This window comes from Eubalaena glacialis, chromosome 3, assembly GCF_028564815.1.
Source record: "Eubalaena glacialis isolate mEubGla1 chromosome 3, mEubGla1.1.hap2.+ XY, whole genome shotgun sequence".
NCBI lineage: Eukaryota > Metazoa > Chordata > Mammalia > Artiodactyla > Balaenidae > Eubalaena > Eubalaena glacialis.
In genome coordinates, this window is record NC_083718.1 from 173,862,617 (window position 1) to 173,882,921 (window position 20,305).

Consider the following 20,305-nt stretch of genomic DNA (forward strand, 5'->3'; position numbering starts at 1 on the left):
ATAGATGCCACCAGAGGGAGCTCGTGGGTTAAATAAATAGATCTGTGGTGTTTTATTACCAGAAGAGAGAGGAACCCTTTTCTATACCTTTTGATAACAGAAGAGGAGGCTGAGAGTCTGTGAATATAAGTGCCTTGCCCAAGGTCTTACTATTAGGGAGTATCAAGGTCATTGTCCAATTCTGGTCTCTGAACTCAACATTTTGTGTTCTATGGTACCAGACTGATAGCTTAGGTCCCTTCCCCAGATCTGACCCCACAGATTTAAACTGGACCTAACACTTTTCAGAGGAGGAAAGCAGTCTCTGTTCATCATGCAAGAGGTGAATCAGCATTGTTCTGTCTCTCAAATCACAGAAATTCATCTAGGATTGGTCCCTGGAACAGGAGATGAGAATCAGAGCTTAGGAAAGAAGCTCTGATTAGTGAAATAAGTTGGTTTTGAGCTCTTGATTCTATCTTCTTCTTCAGGTATCTTGCAATTCATCTTGATATTAATTAGGAAAATATTTCTTAGATTAGTGAGGCTTTCCAAAGTACAGCCTCACTCTCACATACATCCATTACAGAATTTCAGAGCTGGAAAGTCCTTAAAGGTCATTTCCTTCAGCCTTCAACCTAGCAGATGAAAGTTCCCAATGAGGAATACCTCAGTGCTAGGACATTTACTACATCCTCAGAAGGCCCATTTTACCTTTTTCAAATATCTCAAAGCATTAGACAATTCTTTCCTTCATCAGGCCTACATTTGCTTCTGAAAACTTAACAGTCACTATTCCTAGGTCTGTTCTCTGGGACCGAGAGGCACAAGTTTCATGTCACTTCCACATAACAGGTCTTCAGAGGTCTGAAGTCCTTTAAGTCCCCTGCCTCCCCTCTTCTCAGCTCAACTCCCCTCCACCAACAATCAGCAGACTCATTTCCTATGAAAAGTAGAACAGCTAAAATCACCTGTGACAGGTGCTTTTTAAATCGATCATCTCATTGAACTGTAACATCAGCGCTGTGGATTGCTACTTCCTTTTTTAGTTAAATTATTTATTTACTCATTTATTCATGAATGTGGGGGATTTTCCTTAGCTACTTCCTTTTTACAGATGGGTAAACAGGCCCAGAGGGGTCAGGTGATTTTCCCAGTTCACACAGCTTCCAAGGAGCAGATAAGGGAGTCAAACACAGGTCTGCCTGCTACTGAAGTTCATGCTCAGAACCATACCTCCCATCATCACCACTCACATAAGTATAAATTCATTTGGAGCTGGCCTCTTGGCTCTAAGAGAAGAAGCAGAGCATGGAAAAGAGACGGAATTTCAGCAATCACCAGCAGATGCTCAGATCACAAAGATGTCTGTGACCCCAGGGTATACATGGGACACACACATGCAAACACAACCATGTGCACAGCCCAGTCACACCATTCACTTGCTTTGTGGCTTATCCTGCTCACCTTGACAGAAAAGATATTTGCAGTGTGTCCCGTGTGCATGGAAAGCAGCTTCTTATGGTGCAGCGGGTCCCACACAATCGTGTGCTGGTCATCAGAACCAGAGGCCAGCAAGCTGCAAGTAGAGAGAAGGAACAGTTCTGACCTCTCCTCAAGTTCCTGGGCCCCCCTTCCTCTATCCCATGTTTCCCAGTTGATAAGGACTTAGGCTACACAGAACCTGAAGAACAGTAGATGTCACAGAATATAAGGTTATCTTGTAAACAGTGATTGATTCTCTTCTATTTTGTCCTGAGAATTTCTCATCATTCCTTAAATGCAATAGCTTATCAAAAAAACAGGGTTTGGAAGGTCATTCAACTTTCCATCTATCTGGGATTCATTGTTTAACTGTGTATTGATAATGATGAACTAAACTTAAGTACATAGCAGAGAGCAGCAGTCTCCTCTCTTGGGTCCACTCTTTTCCTTAGATCTACAGAGAGGAAGGAAAGTCCCCTTCTCCCAACCTCCCCATACCATTCTCCAGCACCCCCTACGTGTCAGAGCTCATACTTACTCTCCTTTCTCATTCCACTCCAGACAGTTGACACATCCTGAGTGACCCTGGAGGAGCAAATGGAGAGGGACAAGAAGAGAGCCAATTAGAGGTTCTCCTGGATAACTCAACATCAAGAAGTGGAAGTGAACAGGTAAAATAGCCTTTCCGTCATCAGTGTTTTCCAGGCGTATGTGAGTGACCAGGATTGAATTACACTGCCTGGCATTTTACAATATATAAAGTACCTTCATATTCATGATCTCACTTGATACTGAACCCCTCTGAGCCATAAAGGGCAGATTTCATTGATCCTATTCTGCAGAAAAGTAAACTGAAGTTCAGATAATAATAGTAGAAGTTATATCCAAACAAATTTCTGCTCCTACCACTAGAGGGGACATGTCAACAGTCCCTTCAAGGGACACCCCCTCAGCCACAGAAAATCTGGCAGAGGAGCAACTGACTGAAAGGCAGCCGATTAGCTAGAAGGCTGATCTTCCATTCACTTGGCACATATTTAATTCATCGAGCACTTACTGCATGCCAGGTACTGTTCAGATGCTGGGGGCAGAGCAGTATACAAAATAAATCTTGTATTTAGATCTTCTGCAGCTTACTTCCAAGTAGGTGGAGCCTGGTATAGTGAGGTAAATTAAGCTTGGGGATTTGAACTGAGAGACACGGAGAAGTGAGGCAGTTAATGACAGATGCTGAAGTTGAAAGCATGTGCAGAGAGAAGTCATGGCAAAGGTAGAATTAAGAGGAAACAGAATCCATGGAAAGCAGAAGGTATGAAGTGGCAGAAACGAGTCTTACATGGGAGAAGGAGAGAACAAGTCACTTCCATTCCTACACTCTGTTCTTTCTTTCCCTCATCCTCCCTCATTCCTAATGGCACCTTGATTTTCATTTCATTATCTGCCCAGCCCAAATCAGACCATGTGTAAGTTCACTGTCCTTTCCACAGTGATAGGTTCAGGAACTTAGATCTAAGCCAAATTGGACATGGCATGCACTTGGACACAGGGATTGGCTCAGAAATGAGCCTGTGACCCCAATCGGATGCAAGGGGACCAGTTGCTGGGAGTGTGTGGAAAAGGACTTTTCTCATTTTCAGGAGAGAGTCTATGAAAGAGATGCCTTTCTTTCTCTGGATGCTGGGTGTCCTAATGTGACTCCTGGACTTGTGACCATGAGGGTAGCCAGCCTGAGAGTGAAATAAACAGAGACAGGAAAGCCCAGCCAAGGGAATCACAGAAAAATGGAGCCCAAGTGACCAGAGTAACCAACCCTGATGCCTACCCTACTCCTGGGCTTCCAGTCAGGAGCCAGTCTGCTCATTATTGTTTAAGGTCACTTGAGTTGGGCTGTTACCTGTGGCCCAGAGCATCCTGATTAACTCATTCTTCAGGTCGCAGTTTATCGGCACTTCCCTCAAGATGCCTTTCCCACCCTGTAAATCTGGGAAGGAGGCACATCCTTCCTGTGGGCTCCTACTGTCACACTGTATTATGGCTCTGTGTCGACATGGTTATTTTGCTTCACCACATTGAGCTGCAGGGAAGTGGCCTCTGTGTACTGTGTTCACTGTATCCCCTAGGCCAGGTACAGTGCCTGGCACACATCTGCTGCATAGTGAACAAGTGAGTCCAGGGGGACTAGTGGGAAGAATCAAGAGACATGAACAAATCTAATTCCCTGACTCTCTAGGCAGAAGAGGCTTTTCCTCTGCCTTCTCCTTCCTTCTTACCAGTTATCCTATAAAGATTCTCATTTGAGTTGATCCTCATTTCTTTCTGGGTTCTGCACTTAAATACATTATTGGCACATTCACTCTGTTCAGACTTGCCAGACCACTTACTGACCTGAGGCCTCTCACTTTCCCACAGCACTTGGTGGAAACCCCACACATGACTCTGGTCACTCTTTCTGGATCAGAATCATTTCTGTCCTCACCCCTCTCATTTTCCTACCAGGCTTTAAATTACTTGTGCCCAGGGCTCATGTCTTCAGCTTGCAATTTCCCGGAGTACCGAGGGCCTCGAACGAGCGCCACTTACGGAGGGTTTACAAAGAGCGAGGCACAGTACCTTGCACTTGTGGTAGGCAGAACAACAGCCCCCTTACAAACGTCCATGTCCTGATCCTCTGGAACCCACGAATATGTTATGGTAGGTGGCAAAAGGGGCTTTGCAGATGGGATTAAGGTTAAAATCCTTGAGGTGGGGAGATTAGCCTAGATTATCCAGGTGAGCCCAATATAATCACACGAGTCCTTAAGATCAGTGAACCTTGGGACTTCCCTGGCAGCCCAGTGGTTAAGACTTCGCCTTCCAATGCAGGGGGTGCAGGTTCGATCCTTGGTCAGGGAGCTAAGATCCCACATACCTCGGGGCCAAAAAACCAAAACATAAAACAGAAGCAATATTGTAACAAATTCAATAAAGGCTTTAAAAATGGTCCACATCAAAAAAAAAAAAAAAAAATCAGTGAACCTTTCCTGACTGCAGAGAGTAGAGAGATGTAGGTGTGAAAGGGACTTGACCTGCTATTGCCAGTTCTGAAGATGGAAGAAGGGGGTCACGGGTGAAGAAATACAGCAATCTCTAGAAAGCGGGAATTGCAAGAAAACGGATTCTACTCTACAGCCTCCAGAAGGAGCATAGCCCTGTCAAGACTTTAGCCTGGTGAGACCCATGTCAGACTTCTGATCTACAGAACTGTAAGATAATAAATTTGTGTTGTTTTAAGCCACTAAGTTTGTGGTAATTTGTTGTGGCAGCAATAGGAAACTAATACAGCATTCTACATCCATTATCTTGTTTAAGAAACAGGTATCGATTCACAGAAAGATAGACAAGATGAAAAGGCAGAGGGCTATGTACCAGATGAAGGAACAAGATAAAACCCCAGAAAAACAACTAAATGAAGTGGAGATAGGCAACCTTCCAGAAAAAGAATTCAGAATAATGATAGTGAAGATGATCCAGGACCTCGGAAAAAGAATGGAGGCAAAGATTGAGAAGATGCAAGAAATGTTCAACAAAGATCTAGAAGAATTAAAGAACAAACAGAGATGAACCATATAATAACTGAAATGAAAAATACACTAGAAGGAATCAATAGCAGAATAACTGAGGCAGAAGAACGGGTAAGTGACCTGGAAGACAGAATGGTGGAATTCACTGCTGCGGAACAGAATAAAGAAAAAAGAATGAAAAGAAATGAAGACAGCCTAAGAGACCTCTGGGACAACACTAAATGCAACAACATTCGCATTATAGGGGTCCCAGAAGGAGAAGAGAGAGAGAAAGGACCCAAGAAAGTATTGGAAGAGATTATAGTCGAAAACTTCCCTAACGTGGGAAAGGAAATAGCCACCCAAGTCCAGGAAGCACAGAGAGTCCCAGGCAGGATAAACCCAAGGAGAAACACGCCGAGACACATAGTAATCAAATTGGCAAAAATTAAAGACAAAGAAAAATTATTGAAAGCAGCAAGGGAAAAACGACTCCCATAAGGAGTTCCCAAGGGAACTCCCATAAGGTTAACAGCTGATTTCTCAACAGAAACTCTACAAGCCAGAAGGGAGTGGCATGATATACTTAAAGTGACGAAAGGGAAGAACCTACAACCAAGATTACTCTACCCAGCAAGGATCTCATTAAGATTCGATGGAGAAATAAAAAGCTTTACAGACAAGCAAAAGTTAAGAGAATTCAGCACCACCAAACCAGATCTACAACAAATGCTAAAGGAACTTCTCTAAGTGGGAAACACGAGAGAAGAAAAGGACCTACAAAAACAAACCCAAAACAATTAAGAAAATGATAATAGGAACATACATATTGATAATTACCTTAAACGTGAATGGATTAAATGCTCAAACCAAAAGACACAGGCTTGCTGAATGGATACAAAAATAAGACCCATATATGTGCTGTCTACAAGAGACCCACTTCAGACCTAGGGACACATACAGACTGAAAGTGAGGGGACGGAAAAAGATATTCCATGCAAATGGAAATCAAAAGAAAGCTGCAGTAGCAATACTCATATCAGATAGAAGAGACTTTAAAATAAAGAATGTTACAAGAGACAAGGAAGGACACTACATAATGATCAAGGGAGCAATCCAAGAAGAAGATAAAACAATTATAAATATATATGCACCCAACAAAGGAGCACCTCAATACATAAGGCAACTGCTAACAGCTATAAAAGAGGAAATCGACAGTAACACAATAATAGTGGGGGACTTTAACACCTCACTTACACCAATGGACAGACCAGCCAAACAGAAAATTAATATGGAAACACAGGCTTTAAATGACACAATAGACCAGATAGATTTATTTGATATTTATAGGACATTCCATCCCAAAACAGCAGATTACACTTTCTTCTCAAGTGCGCACGGAACATTCTCCAGGAGAGATCACATCTTGAGTCACAAAACAAGCCTCAGTAAATTTAAGAAAGTTGAAATCATATCAAGCATCTTTTCTGACCACAATGCTATGAGATTAGAAATCAATTACAGGGAAAAAAAACGTAAAAAACACAAACACATGGAGGCTAAACAATATGTTACTAAATAACCAAGAGATCACTGAAGAAATCAAAGAGGTAATCAGAAAATACCTGGAGACAAATGACAATGAAAACACGACAATCCAAAACCTATGGGATGTGGCAAAAACAGTTCTAAGAGGGAAGTTTATAGCTATACAAGCCTACCTCAAGAAACAAGAAAAATCTCAAATAAACAATGTAACCTTACACCTAAAGGAACTAGAGAAAGAAGAACAAACAAAACCCCAAGTTAGCAGAAGGAAAAAAATCATAAAGATCAGAGTGGAAATAAATGAAATAGAAACAAAGAAAACAATAGCAAAGATCAATAAAACTAAAAGCTGGTTCTTTGAGAAGATAAACAACATTGATAAACCATTAGCCAGACTCATCAAGAAAAAGAGGGAGAGGACTCAAATCAATAAAATTAGAAATGAAAAAGGAGAAGTTACAACAGACACCACAGAAATACAAAGCATCCTAAGAGACTACTACAAGCAACTCTATGCCAATAAAATGGACAACCTGGAAGAAATGGACAAATTCTTAGAAAGGTATAACCTTCCAAGACCGAACCAGGAAGAAATAGAAAATATGAACAGACCAATCACAAGTAATGAAATTGAAACTGTGATTAAAAATCTTCCAACAAACAAAAGTCCAGGACCAGATGGCTTCACAGGTGAATTGTATCAAACATTTAGAGAAGAGCTAACACCCATCCTTCTCAAGCTCTTCCAAAAAATTGCAGAGGAAGGAACACTCCCAAACTCATTCTATGAGGCCACCATCACCCTGATACCAAAACCAGACAAAGATACTACAAAAAAAGAAAATTACAGACAAATATCACTGATGAATATAGATGCAAAAATCCTCAACAAAATACTAGCAAACAGAATCCAACAACACATTAAAAGGATCATACACCATGATCAGGTGGGATTTATCCCAGGGATGCAAGGATTCTTCAATATATGCAAATCAATCAATGTGATACACCATATTAACAAATTGAAGAATAAAAACCATATGATCATCTCAATAGATGCAGAAAAAGCTTTTGACAAAATTCAACACCCATATATAATAAAAACTCTCCAGAAAGTGGGCATAGAGGGAACCTATCTCAACATAATAAAGGCCATATACGACAAACCCACAGCAAACATCATTCTCAATGGTGAAAAACTGAAACCATTTCCTCTAAGATCAGGAACAAGACAAGGATGTCCACTCTCACCACTATTATTCAACATAGTTTTGGAAGTCCTAGCCACGGCAATCAGAGAAGAAAAAGAAATAAAAGGAATACAAATTGGAAAAGAAGAAGTAAAACTGTCACTGTTTGCAGATGACATGATACTATACATAGAGAATCCTAAAGATGTCACCAGAAAACTACTAGAGCTAATCAATGAATTTGGTAAAGTTGCAGGATACAAAATTAATGCACAGAAATCTCTTGCATTCCTATACACTAATGATGAAAAATCTGAAAGAGAAATTAAGGAAACACTCCCATTTACCATTGCAACAAAAAGAATAAAATACCTAGGAATAAACCTGCCTAGGGACACAAAAGACCTGTATGCAGAAAACTATAAGACACTGATGAAAGAAATTAAAGATGATACCAACAGATGGAGAGATACACCATGTTCTTGGATTGGAAGAATCAACATTGTGAAAATGACTATACTACCCAAAGCAATCTACAGATTCAATGCAATCCCTATCAAGTTACCAATGGCATTTTTTACGGAACTAGAACAAAAAATCTTAAAATTTGTATGGAGACACAAAAGACCCCGAATAGCCAGAGCAGTCTTGAGGGAAAGAAATGGAGCTGGAGGACTCAGACTCCCTGACTTCAGACTATACTACAAAGCTACAGTAATCAAGAAAATATGGTACTGGCACAAAAACAGAAACATAGATCAATGGAACAAGATAGAAAGCCCAGAGATAAACCCATGCACCTATGGTCAACTAATCTATGACAAAGGAGGCAAAGATATACAATGGAGAAAAGACAGTCTCTTCAATAAGTGGTGCTGGGAAAACTGGACAGCTACATGTAAAAGAATGAAATTAGAACACTCCCTAACACCATACACAAAAATAAACTCAAAATGGATTCGAGACCTAAATGTAAGACCGGACACTATAAAACTCTTAGAGGAAAACTTAGGAAGAACACTCTTTGACATAAATCACAGCAAGATCTTTTTTGATCCACCTCCTAGAGTAATGGAAATAAAAACAAAAATAAACAAATGGGACCTAATGAAACTTAAAAGCTTTTGCACAGCAAAGGAAAACATAAACAAGACGAAAAGAGAACACTCAAAATGGGAGAAGATATTTGCAAACAAATCAATGGACAAAGGATTAATCTCCAAAATATATAAACAGCTCATGCAGCTCAATATTAAAACCTAAATAGACATTTCTCCAAAGAAGACATACAGATGGCCAAGAAGCACATGAAAAGCTGCTCAACATCACTAATTATTAGAGAAATGCAAATCGAAACTACAATGAGGTATCACCTCACACCAGTTAGGATGGGCATCATCAGAAAATGTACAAACAACAAATGCTGGAGAGGGTGTGGAGAAAAGGGAACCCTCTTGCACTGTTGGTGGGAATGTAAATTAATACAGCCACTATGGAGAACAGTATGGAGGTTCCTTAAAAAACTAAAAATAGAATTACATATGACCCAGCAATCCCACTACTGGGCATATACCCAGAGAAAACCATAATTCAAAAAGACACACGCACCCCAATGTTCATTGCAGCACTATTTACAATAGCCAGGTCATGGAAGCAACCTAAATGCCCATCGACAGAAGAATGGATAAAGAAGATGTGGTACATATATACAATGGAATATTACCTGGCCATAAAAAGGAATGAAATTGGGTCATTTGTAGAGACATGGATGGATCTAGAGACTGTCATACAGAGTGAAGTAAGTCAGAAAGGGAAAAACACATATCGCATATTAACGCATATATGTGAAACCTAGAAAAATGGTACAGATGAATCGGTTTGCAGGGCAAAAATTGAGACACAGATGTAGAGAACAAGCATATGGACACCAAGTGGGGAAAGTGGCAGGGGGTGGGGGTGGTGGTGTGCTGAATTGGGCGATTGGGATTGACATGTATACACTGATGTGTATAAAATGGATGACTAATAAGGACCTGCTGTATAAAAAAATTAAATTAAATTAAAAAATTTAAAAAAATTAACTAACTTCTAACTTGAATGATCATCTATATTCTAGAAATACAATGTGAATGTCTCAAAAAAAAAAAAAAACAGGTATCATTACTCATTTCATGGATAAGAAAAACAACGCTCAGAGAGGTTAGGTAATCTGCTGCGATACTGTGATTTATATATACTTATTTATACTTAAAAAAGATATATTTAGTCTTCATCCTTACTTCTGGCACAGAGTTCCTAAAACCCTTGGAATTTCCTAAGTAATAAGAGTGATAAAGGTTTCGTGATATTCATAACAAACCTCTTTCAACTAACACCTGAGGTTTATGTTAATGAAGTGATTTTTGGAAAGCACCTAAGGATGGAGAACCAAACATATGATTGGAGGGCGGGAACTTTCAGTCCCACCTCCGTGACTTCCAGGGAGGGGAGAGGGGTTGGAGGTTGAACTGATCACCAATGGTCAATGATTTAATCAACCATGCCAATGTGAAGAAAAACCTAAAAGGACAGGGTTCAGAGAGCTTCTGTGTTGGTACACATGTGGAGATTTGGGGAGAGCGGCATGCTCGGAGAGGGCATAGAAGCTATGCACCCCTTCCCATATACCTTGCCCTATGCAGCTCTTTTATCTGGCTGTTCCTCAATTATATCCTTTTATAATAAATCGGTAATCTAGTAAGTAAAACGTTTCTCTGAGTTCTGTGAGTCACTTTAGCAAATTAATTGAACCAAAGGAGAAGGTGTTTGGAACCTCTAATCTATAGCCAGTTGGTCCAAAGCACAGGTGACAACCTGGATTTGCCACTGGCATCTGAAGTAGGTGTTGGGGGTAGGGAACAGCAGGGTAGTCTTGTAGGACTGAGCCCTTAACCTGTGGGATCTGATGCTATCTCCAGGTAGATTCTGTCAGAATTGAGTTACATTGTAGGGAACCCAGCTGGTAACAGAGAGTTGCTTGGTGGTGTAAACAAACAAACAAACAAACACCCCCCACACACACATGTTAGACATGGCTAATGTGGCACAGCTAGTAGTGGTATCAGGAAGCATTTTAACTCAAGAGCTCAGGCTCTTAAGCACTGTCTGAAAAATGTATTAATGCTTCCAGAATTACTGTATTTGTCCTCAAATCAGTAGCCCATCCAAAGTACAGAAGACAGGCCACAGTAGACAAATATGATACTTATGATTCATTTTTACATAGTAAAAAATAGCTCAGAGGCAGGTAAGTTGGAGAAAGTGTAGAGAGAAAGCCCAAACCAGATTCTACATAAATACAAAGTAACTATTGAAAAAAACATTAATAAAGGGCTCCATAAGTTAGAATGTATGTTTGGGAAGCTAATTTACAAGGCACAGACTGTTTAAGAGGATTTGTTTTGGCCTTGATAAATAAGGCTGGCTTAGATTAGGTACACGATCTATAATTATGTTGACAAATACAATGGAAGAAAATATGCCTATGACATATCAGAATTAAACACTGGGTATAAAGGGGAGAAAACCTCAAACTTTAAAGGAACAGAGAGGAGGGACTGTTTACAGATGGCTCCTAAAGAGGAATAGACCTCTGTGTGCCTCCCTGGAACCCAGGAAATGTTTCTACTTAGGGTGAGCCTTCCACACCAGGGATCTGGAGAAAACAGAAGTGCACAGAGAAAGTACCTGGAATAAAAGCTACAAATCTCACTTAAGTTACAAATTACAACCTCTTACTTCCTGCTTAACTTTATTAAATATTGATTATAATTACTATTTATTATAAGTTCCTATAAATTTCTAGGTAGCATGGTATACAGGAGGAAAAGGAGGCAGGGAGAAGCGTTTTACCACTGACACTGCTTAGAATTGTAGGTGCATAATGATGATAAAAAGCAAATGGACTTTTAGGTGGTTTTCTTACTGCTTTTAAATTCCTTACAGACCATGCACCCCCTTACAAGTCTGCACTACTGCCCCCACTTTGGCATGCCGCTGCTAGGTAGAATATTAGCTATTAATATACCTGATCTCATTATCACTCCCTTTTTACAGGTGAGACCAAGTCTCAGAGATATTAAATAACTTAGCCAGGGTCACACAAATTGTAAACACCAGAGCCCGGATAGGAACCCAGGTCCATATGACTCCAAAGTATTTCTCTGGCTGTGCTGGATTACCTCAAATCTCACCCTTATTCCCACCTGTATTAAAAAGAGATCTCACTGCTGCCATCACCTTAGAGAACTGTTTGTCAGTCTGATATAAAGTTAAGCTTATGGGCTTCCCTGGTGGCGCAGTGGTTGAGAATCCACCTGCCAATGCAGGGGACATGGGTTTGATCCCTGGTCCTGGAAGATCCCACATGCCACGGAGCAACTAAGCCCGTGCGCCACAACTACTGAGCCTGCGCTCTAGAGCCAGCGAGCCACAACTACTGAGCCTGCGAGCCACAACTACTGAGCCCGCATGACACAACTACTGAAGCCCACGTGCCTAGAGCCCGCGCTCTGCAACAAGAGAAGCCACCACAATGAGAAGCCTGCTCACCACAACAAAGACCCAACGTAGCCTAAAATAAATAAATAAATAAATAAATAAATAAATACATAAATAAATACATAAATAAATAAAGTTAAGCTTATATCCACCCTATGACCCAGCAATTCCATTCCTTAGGTATTTACTTAAGGGAAATGAAAACATTTGTCCACGTAAAGGCTGGTATAAGAATATCCATAGATGCTTTAATTTTTAAAGCCCCACACTGGAAATAACCCAAATGATCATCAACAGGAGAATGAATACACAAAAGTAGTGTATTCATACAGTGTAATCCTACTCAGAAATAAAAAGGAACTACCCATAGATACATGCAACCACATGGATGAAACTCAAAAAATGTTATGATAAGCAAAAGAAGCCAAACACAAAAATATGTATACTATATAATTCCATTTACAGAAAGTATATGAACAGACAAAACTAATCTATGGAGACAGAAGCCAAAAAGTTGTCGCTCTGAGGTAGGAGTGTTGACTGGAAAGGGCACCATGGGAACTTCCAGGGTGATGGAAGTATTCTCTATCTTGTCGTGGGTGGTAGTTACTCAAGTGCCAAAACTCATCTAACTCAACACTTGAGACCTATGCACTTTATTTTCATGTAAATCATACCTCAATAAAGAGAGGGAAGAAAAAAGATAGTAATAATAATAGTGATAGTGGTAGCTGATATATAATAAGTGCTATCTCACCATCTACCAGGAACAATATTGTGCCCTTCATTTATGCTTTGAGTTAAACTTTACAACTACCTTGTGATGGAAACACCACTACTATTCTCATTTTTCAGATGAGGAAAAGGTTAATACCCCATACTGTATAAACAGTATAGTAAGAATGTGAATTCATGTCTGACAGATTCCAGAGCTTGGCTCTTAACCATGGTGTCATATTGCCTTTTTAATTAATTAATTAATTAATTTTTAAATATTATTTTACAATCTACTTTTTAAAAAAATTTTATTTATTTATTTTTATTTTTGGCTGCGTTGTTGGGTCTTCGTTGCTGCGCGTGGGCTTTCTCTAGTTATGGCGAGCGGGGGCTATTCTTCGTTGCGGTGCGTGGGCTTCTCATTGTGGTGGCTTCTTTTGTTGCGGAGCATGGGCTCTAGGAGTGCAGGCTTCAGTAGTTGTGGCACGTGGGCTCTAGAGCGCAGGCTAAGTAGTTGTGGCGCGTGTGGGATCTTCCCGGACCAGGGCTCGAACCCGTGTTCTCTGCATTGGCAGGCGGATCCTTAACCACTGCGCCACCAGGGAAGCCCCATTTTGCCTTTTTAAATTTCGGGGTATTTCCCTCAAAACTTAAACGCCTGCTATGTGCCTGCCAGTACTGTACTGGATCAGAGAGACACAACTGAGCCAGACAGACGCGTCTCCTGTCCTCTGGAGGAGCTGATGAGGTTTTGTTTTCTCCTCCTCTTCTCCAAACTTATAACATTAGCCTTTCCCCATGTTATTATGATCTCATAAGCATCACTTCAAATGGTTATAGAATATTCCTCCAAAGGTTAAACCATATTCATCTCTACCTTAGTGTTGTACACTTAGATCAGTTCCAATTTTGGTGAGTTGATGTATTTTATTTTATTATTTATTTATTTATTTTTTGGCTGTGCCATGTGGTATGTGGGATCTTAGTTTCTTGACCAGAGATCGAACCCGTGCCCCTTGCATTGGAAGCGCAGATTCTTAACCACTGGACCGCCAGGGAAGTCCCGAGTTGATGTATTTTAAAAGTCCAGTGGGAAAAGAACATTTACAGGTGACTGGGCAACCCAGACTAGGCACAAAGTCATGATTTTTTGCATTTGACTGGAAATATATACAATCTGTGTTGTAATGTTAGGTATAGCCAATGCTACTCAGGAGCTCTGCTGAGCAGTCACGGTGTCGAGAAGTATATTAAAATAAGAAACATTATTAATTAATATAATTTAGGAGACAACAATCTATCAAAATGTAGGACCTACAGGGAAAAAAATAATAAAAGTCATTCTTGATAAGGGAAAAAGTTGGGACACATTGCATTAAGGGAATAAGAAAAGAGAAGCAAAGAGCTAGGAAGTCTGCCAACCAATGTGTATCCTGGCATAACCCAAAGGACTGGATACCCTTTTGTCCAGATTTATTCTTTTACAAGAGGAAGCTGGGTCACACATATGAGGCATATGAGGCAGAATTGTCACAGCAATTCTTTTACAAGAGGAAGCTGGGTCACACATATGAGGCAGAATTGTAAAGTGAAAGAACGGTCTGGGTTCAGCTCTAGCTTGGCCTCTTTCTAGGTGTATGGGCAGTCACTTAAGATTCCCAGAGCCTCAGATATTTCACTTGGAAATGGAGGTGATAATAATGTCATCCTGACAAGATCACTGTGGAGATCAAATGATGTAATATATGCAAGGTGCCTAGCACACTTTGGTAAATGCTGGCTCCCATTCGTGGAACTCATCTTCAGGTATCTTCTCTTGCCAACCTCTGTGTGTTCTTCCAGATCCTACTCTCAAAGACCCCTCCACATGGCCAGAATACTCACAAAGCGTATACATCTTGAACAACTGGACTCTTTCCTATTTACTAACTTTTTCTAAAGGGTTATTTCTGCAGCTATTAAATTGCTACCCTAAGCTCTGACCAAACAGACAACTCATTTATTCCACACCCATTATGTATAAGGCACTGCGAGAAAAGGGAATAGACAGTAGAATAAACAAAGACAAGTCCATGTCTATGGCGACATGAGACTAAGGTCTACCATAACAGAAGAAGGAGAGAGGTACCAAAAAAACCCAGAAGACAGGAGCATCAGGCTTTAAGAGCAAGCTTAAACGATCTTTGAGGACATAGTCTAGCTTGGAGACAACTGTGGCCCAGTTTGCATGGATACATGTAAGGGCCCTCTCTTAACTGCAACCCAAATCACATACATGTTTAACATACCCACTGACTTCAGACCTAAACGTTTGTATAATGAAGTTCCACTGAAAAGATCAATGCCAAAGAGCATGAGAGTTAGAGATGTTCAGTGGACCCTCCACAGGAAATGCCAACTCGGAAAGAGAGGAAACAGATGGCCATGTGCTTCTCTATAACTCCTTGACAGTGTGAATATGAGTCTGAGCAAAGAAGATTTAGATGAAAATCCAGCAAACATTAATTAAGCATCTACTAAATGCCAGGGTAAGTGATAAGCTGTTGCGTATATCGATTCATTTAAACTTCACAATACACGTGTTTATTAGCATGTATTGAGATTACATAGTTGTAATATGACAGAATGGAGTGAGTCCTGAATGCAAATAAAACTCTTGAGAATTCTTCACTTGCTCTCCATTCACTTAATGATTTGATAGTTATCTTAAAGGCAGAATGATCTGAATACCCAGACATCTCCATAAAATCCTTTTGTTGCTTCTTTAACTTAGTTCAATGGTTTCTAAAATTTTAGTGTGCCTTAGAATTACTAAACGGAGCAGTAAGAGTAACAAGAATAACTAAAACTTAGCTTAACTATGTGTCAGGCCCTGTCCTAATTGCTTCACATAATTACCCTTCAAAATCCATTAAACTGTCCATAAAGGACAGTTAATGTGTTTTCATGTTCACAAGCTGTGTTTCCTTGAGCAAGTTCTTTAACCTCTCTGTGCTTCAGGTTTTATATCTCTAAAAAAGGAGATAATACACATAACCTCATAGGGTTGTTGTGGGAACCAATTCAATAGTCGTAAAGCACTGTGATAGCTGAGTAGCAAAACTGGAAATCAAATCCAAGTATGTTCTTTCCCTTGCACCATGATAATTCAAGACTTATAGTATAGCCTGATGTGAACTATGATTACTGGGGAAGGAAAAATCCTCCTAGAAGTCATGAAAAGGAACGATTTAAAATATATTTCAACTTCTATATGTTCTAGTTAAAAATCTAAGTATAAATATAGTGGGGCAGGTCAACAACCATAACTCATGTCAGAAAGTTTTTCCTTATGCTGACCTATATCTGCGGTCTATCCCTGCAAAGTCTCTTTATTCATTCAATCTTTTTATTTGATTGATTGATTTTATTTTTATTTTTTATATGCTAGGCACTCTTATACATGCAAAGGCTACAGTGCTAAATAAGATAGAGAACTCTAGTGGTGGGGGAGAGAAAAAAAATAAGCACAGGAATCAATAAAATGAGTTCAGATAGTGATAAACGCTATGTAGAAAATAAAACATGGTGAAAGGTTATACTTTAGATACAGTGGTCAGGGAAAGCCTCTCTGATATAGCTATGTTTGAGGAGAAATGTGAATGCTGAGAAGGAGAAGCATGCCAGGCACAGGAAAGAAAAAGTACAAAGGTAGGAACGGGCTTGGTATGCTGTAGATACAGATTGAAGGCCAGTGTGGCTAGAACATAGTGATAAAAGGGACAGAGTAAGGCAAGATAAGCTCAGGGAGGTGAGTAGAGGCAATATTCTAAGGGTGTCATATAGGCCATAGCAAGAAGCTTCATGAGGCCAGGAACTATGTTGTCTTATTTTCTGCTATATTCATCTCCCAGAGTCTAGAACATTTCTGGCATATCGTAGGCACTCAATATACGCTTGAACATATGACTGAATTAATGAATGACTCCCAGGTTCTGCCCTCTGGTGCTTCAGAGCATAAGTTTACTCCATCATCTCAAGCAGAGGTTGGCACTTTTTCTGTAAAGAGCCAGACAGTAAATATTTTGGGCTTTGCAGGCCATACGGTCTCTGTTATAACTACTCAATTCTGCTGCTGAATTACTAAGGCAGCCATAGACAATACATAAATGAATGAGTGTGGCTGTGTTCCAATAAAATTTTATTTATAAAAATAAGTGGCTATAGATTCAACCCAATCCCTATCAAAATCCCATCTGCCTTCTCTGCAGAAATTCACAAGCTGAACATAAACCTCATATGTAAATGCAAGGGACCCAAAATAGCCAAAACAATCTTGAAAAAGAAAACAAAGTTAGAAGACTCACTTCCCAATTTCAAAAATTACTACAAAGCTACAGTAATCAAAACAGTGTGGCACTGACATAAAGGACAGACATTTAGATCAATGGGATAGAGTTACCAGTTCACAAATAAACCCTTACATTTATGTAAGGTTAACTGATTTCCGACAAGAGTGCCAAGACAATTCAATGAAAGAAAGAATAGTCTTTTCAACAAATGGTGCTGTAATAACAATATGCACATGCAAAAGAATGAAGCTGGGACTCTACATGACACCATATATAAAAATTAACCCAAAATGGATCAAAGATGTACACATAAGATCTAAAACTATAAAATTTTTAGAAGAAAACACAGGTGTAAATTTTTGTGACCTTGTATTAGGCAATGGTTTCTTAAATATGACACCAAAAGCATAAGTGCCAAAAGAAAAAAAATAATTTGAACTTCATGAAAATTAAAAATTTGTGTGTCAAAAGCACTCTCAAGAAACTGAAAAAACCCACAGAATGAGAGAGAAAATTTCAAATCACATATCTGATAAGTGTTTATTATCTAGAACATACAAAGAACTCTTATGACTCAATGATAAAATGATAAATAACAATTTAAAAATGGGCAAAGGATCTGAATAGACATTCCTCCAGAGAAGAAGATATACAAATGGCCAATAAGCACATGAAAAGAAGCTCAACATCATTAGTAATTAGGGAAATGTAAATCAAGACCACAATGAAATACTACATCACACCCACTAGGATGACTATAATAAAAAAAGACAGATAATAAGTATTGGTAAGGGTATGGAGAAACTGGAACCCTTGTACATTTCTGGTGGGAATGTAAAATGGTGGTGCCACTTTGAAAAACAGTTTGGCAGTTCCTCAAAAAATTAAACCTAGAGTTGCCATATGACACAGCAATTCCACTCTTAGGTATATAACTAAGAGAACTGACAATATATGTCCACACAAAATCTTGTACACAAATTGTTCATAGCAGCAGTATTCATAATAGCCAAAAAGTGGAAACAAGCAAAATGTCCACTGATGAGTGGATAAACAAAATGTGGTATAGCTACAGAATGGAATGTTATTTGGCCATAAAAAGGAATGAAGTATGATTCATGCTACAACATAGATAAATCTTGAAATTATCATACTAAGTGAAGGAAGTCAGATACAAAAAGCTACATATTGTATGATTCCACTCATATGAAGTGTCCAGAATAGGAAAATCCATAGAGACAGAAAATAGATTAGTGGTTGCCAGGGGTGGAGCCAGGGGTAGGGGATGGGGAGTAACTGCTAAAAGGGTTTCTATTTTGGGGTGATGAAAATGTCAGGAGTTAGGTAATGGTGATAGTTGTACAACTTCGTGAATATACTAAAACAAAACAAAAAACAAAAAAATGCTGAATTGTACACTTACATAAAATAAAAATGAACTTAAAAAACGAAGTCAACAAATAGGTGGCAAGCTGGATTTGGCCTGCAAGTCATAATTTGCTGACCCCTGATCTAAAGGATAGTTCTTGAAATCTCTCACAAAGTCAGATCTCTGCTCCATCTTTTTCTTTCAGGCTATTTGATGAACTTGTTATCTAATTTACTTCTCTCAACTGATATTGTAATAAAACTCTGACAAGTCTTTGTTAGAATCAGGTTACACTATGAAACTGCCCTGGTCTACCATACTAATTACATTAAAAAAGAAAACCAATCTAGTTTGATATGACTTGTTTCTAGTGAATTTATGCTCAAATTATACAAGAAACAAAAAAGCCATCAAGCCAGTTGTGAAGGTGGGACATATAATGTTTTCAACTTGTTGAAGGACAATATTAAGAAAACTAATAAGGCAAGAGAATAAACCCACCAAGCCAAGAACTATTTGTTAAGCCCTTTAAAAAAGTAGACACATGGTTGAGGTGGAAAGAATGTGAACTCTAAAGCCAGACAGGCCTGAAATAAATCTTTTTAATCTTATTTCTACCACTTATGTGACCTTGGAAGTGCTGTTTTACTCTCCTTATTTGTAAAGTGAGGTTACTTTCCTCTCCCTCTCTCTACCTCTCAGTGTTAATGCCTAACACTATGCGAAGAAATCCCACAAGTGGAAGAAATAGAATGGATCAAAGTGAGATTAGAACTTTAAGGTGGACTTTGAAAACCCTAGGAATGTTGAAAGCAAGTACCCCCTGCCTCCGAAGTGAGGACTGCAGGCCACAAACTGAAATCCCAGGATATTTGGCTCCTGTCTGGTTATGACAATAAAACTCACTGAGACAAGATGAGCTAGTGCATATAACTAAAGGGTGATGTGGAATGCTCAGCAAAGATGTCCAAGGAATATAGAGAAGTGGTTTGGTCTACATACCAGAACACCTTAGAATTACCCTAATCAACATTAAACTTAAATCCTCTAATCTCAACCTCCCTTCAGGCTCTCTTACTCAGTTGCTGCCACTACAACACTTCTTTATATTTTCTTAATGAACATTTTTAACTCTCAATTTTGAAACAATTTCAAACATATAAAAAGGTACAAGAATAGTACAAAAACATCCATATATACCTTTCCCCTATTTCATTAACTGCTAACATTCCTTTTTCTCCCCCTTCTCCTCTTTCTCTCTCTCTCTCTACACACACAAACACACACACACACACACACACACACACACACACTTTTTTCCTGAACCATTTGAGAATAAGTTACAGACTTCAGGACCCTTTACATACTTAAATTTCAGTGTCAGGAAATTTGACACTGACAATTATTATTCAATATACAGTCTATATTCACATTTCACCAACTGTCCCAATATTATCCCTTTGATTTTGCTGATCTAGGATCCAATCCAGGATCACACACTGCATTTAGTTGTCATTTTCTTTTTAGTCTCCTTTAATCTGGAACAGTTCCTCAGTCCTTTGTTTTTTACGACATTGACATTTCTGAAGAATATGTCAGCTGTTCTGG

The 20,305-nt window shown here is 39.3% G+C and overlaps 1 protein-coding gene across 5 annotated transcripts in view; it reads right to left on the reverse strand.

The window, feature by feature from the left end:
* WDTC1 (WD and tetratricopeptide repeats 1) overlaps positions 1-20,305 on the reverse strand; it is a 70,360-nt gene that overhangs the window by 18,414 nt on the left and 31,641 nt on the right. For all 5 annotated transcript variants that reach the window (XM_061184673.1, XM_061184670.1, XM_061184671.1 and 2 more), the window contains 2 exons: positions 2,003-2,049; positions 1,447-1,558 (listed from right to left, as the gene is read on the reverse strand). In XM_061184673.1, the coding sequence (XP_061040656.1) occupies positions 1,447-1,558; positions 2,003-2,049 (159 nt within the window). The remainder of the gene's footprint in view (positions 1-1,446; positions 1,559-2,002; positions 2,050-20,305) is intronic.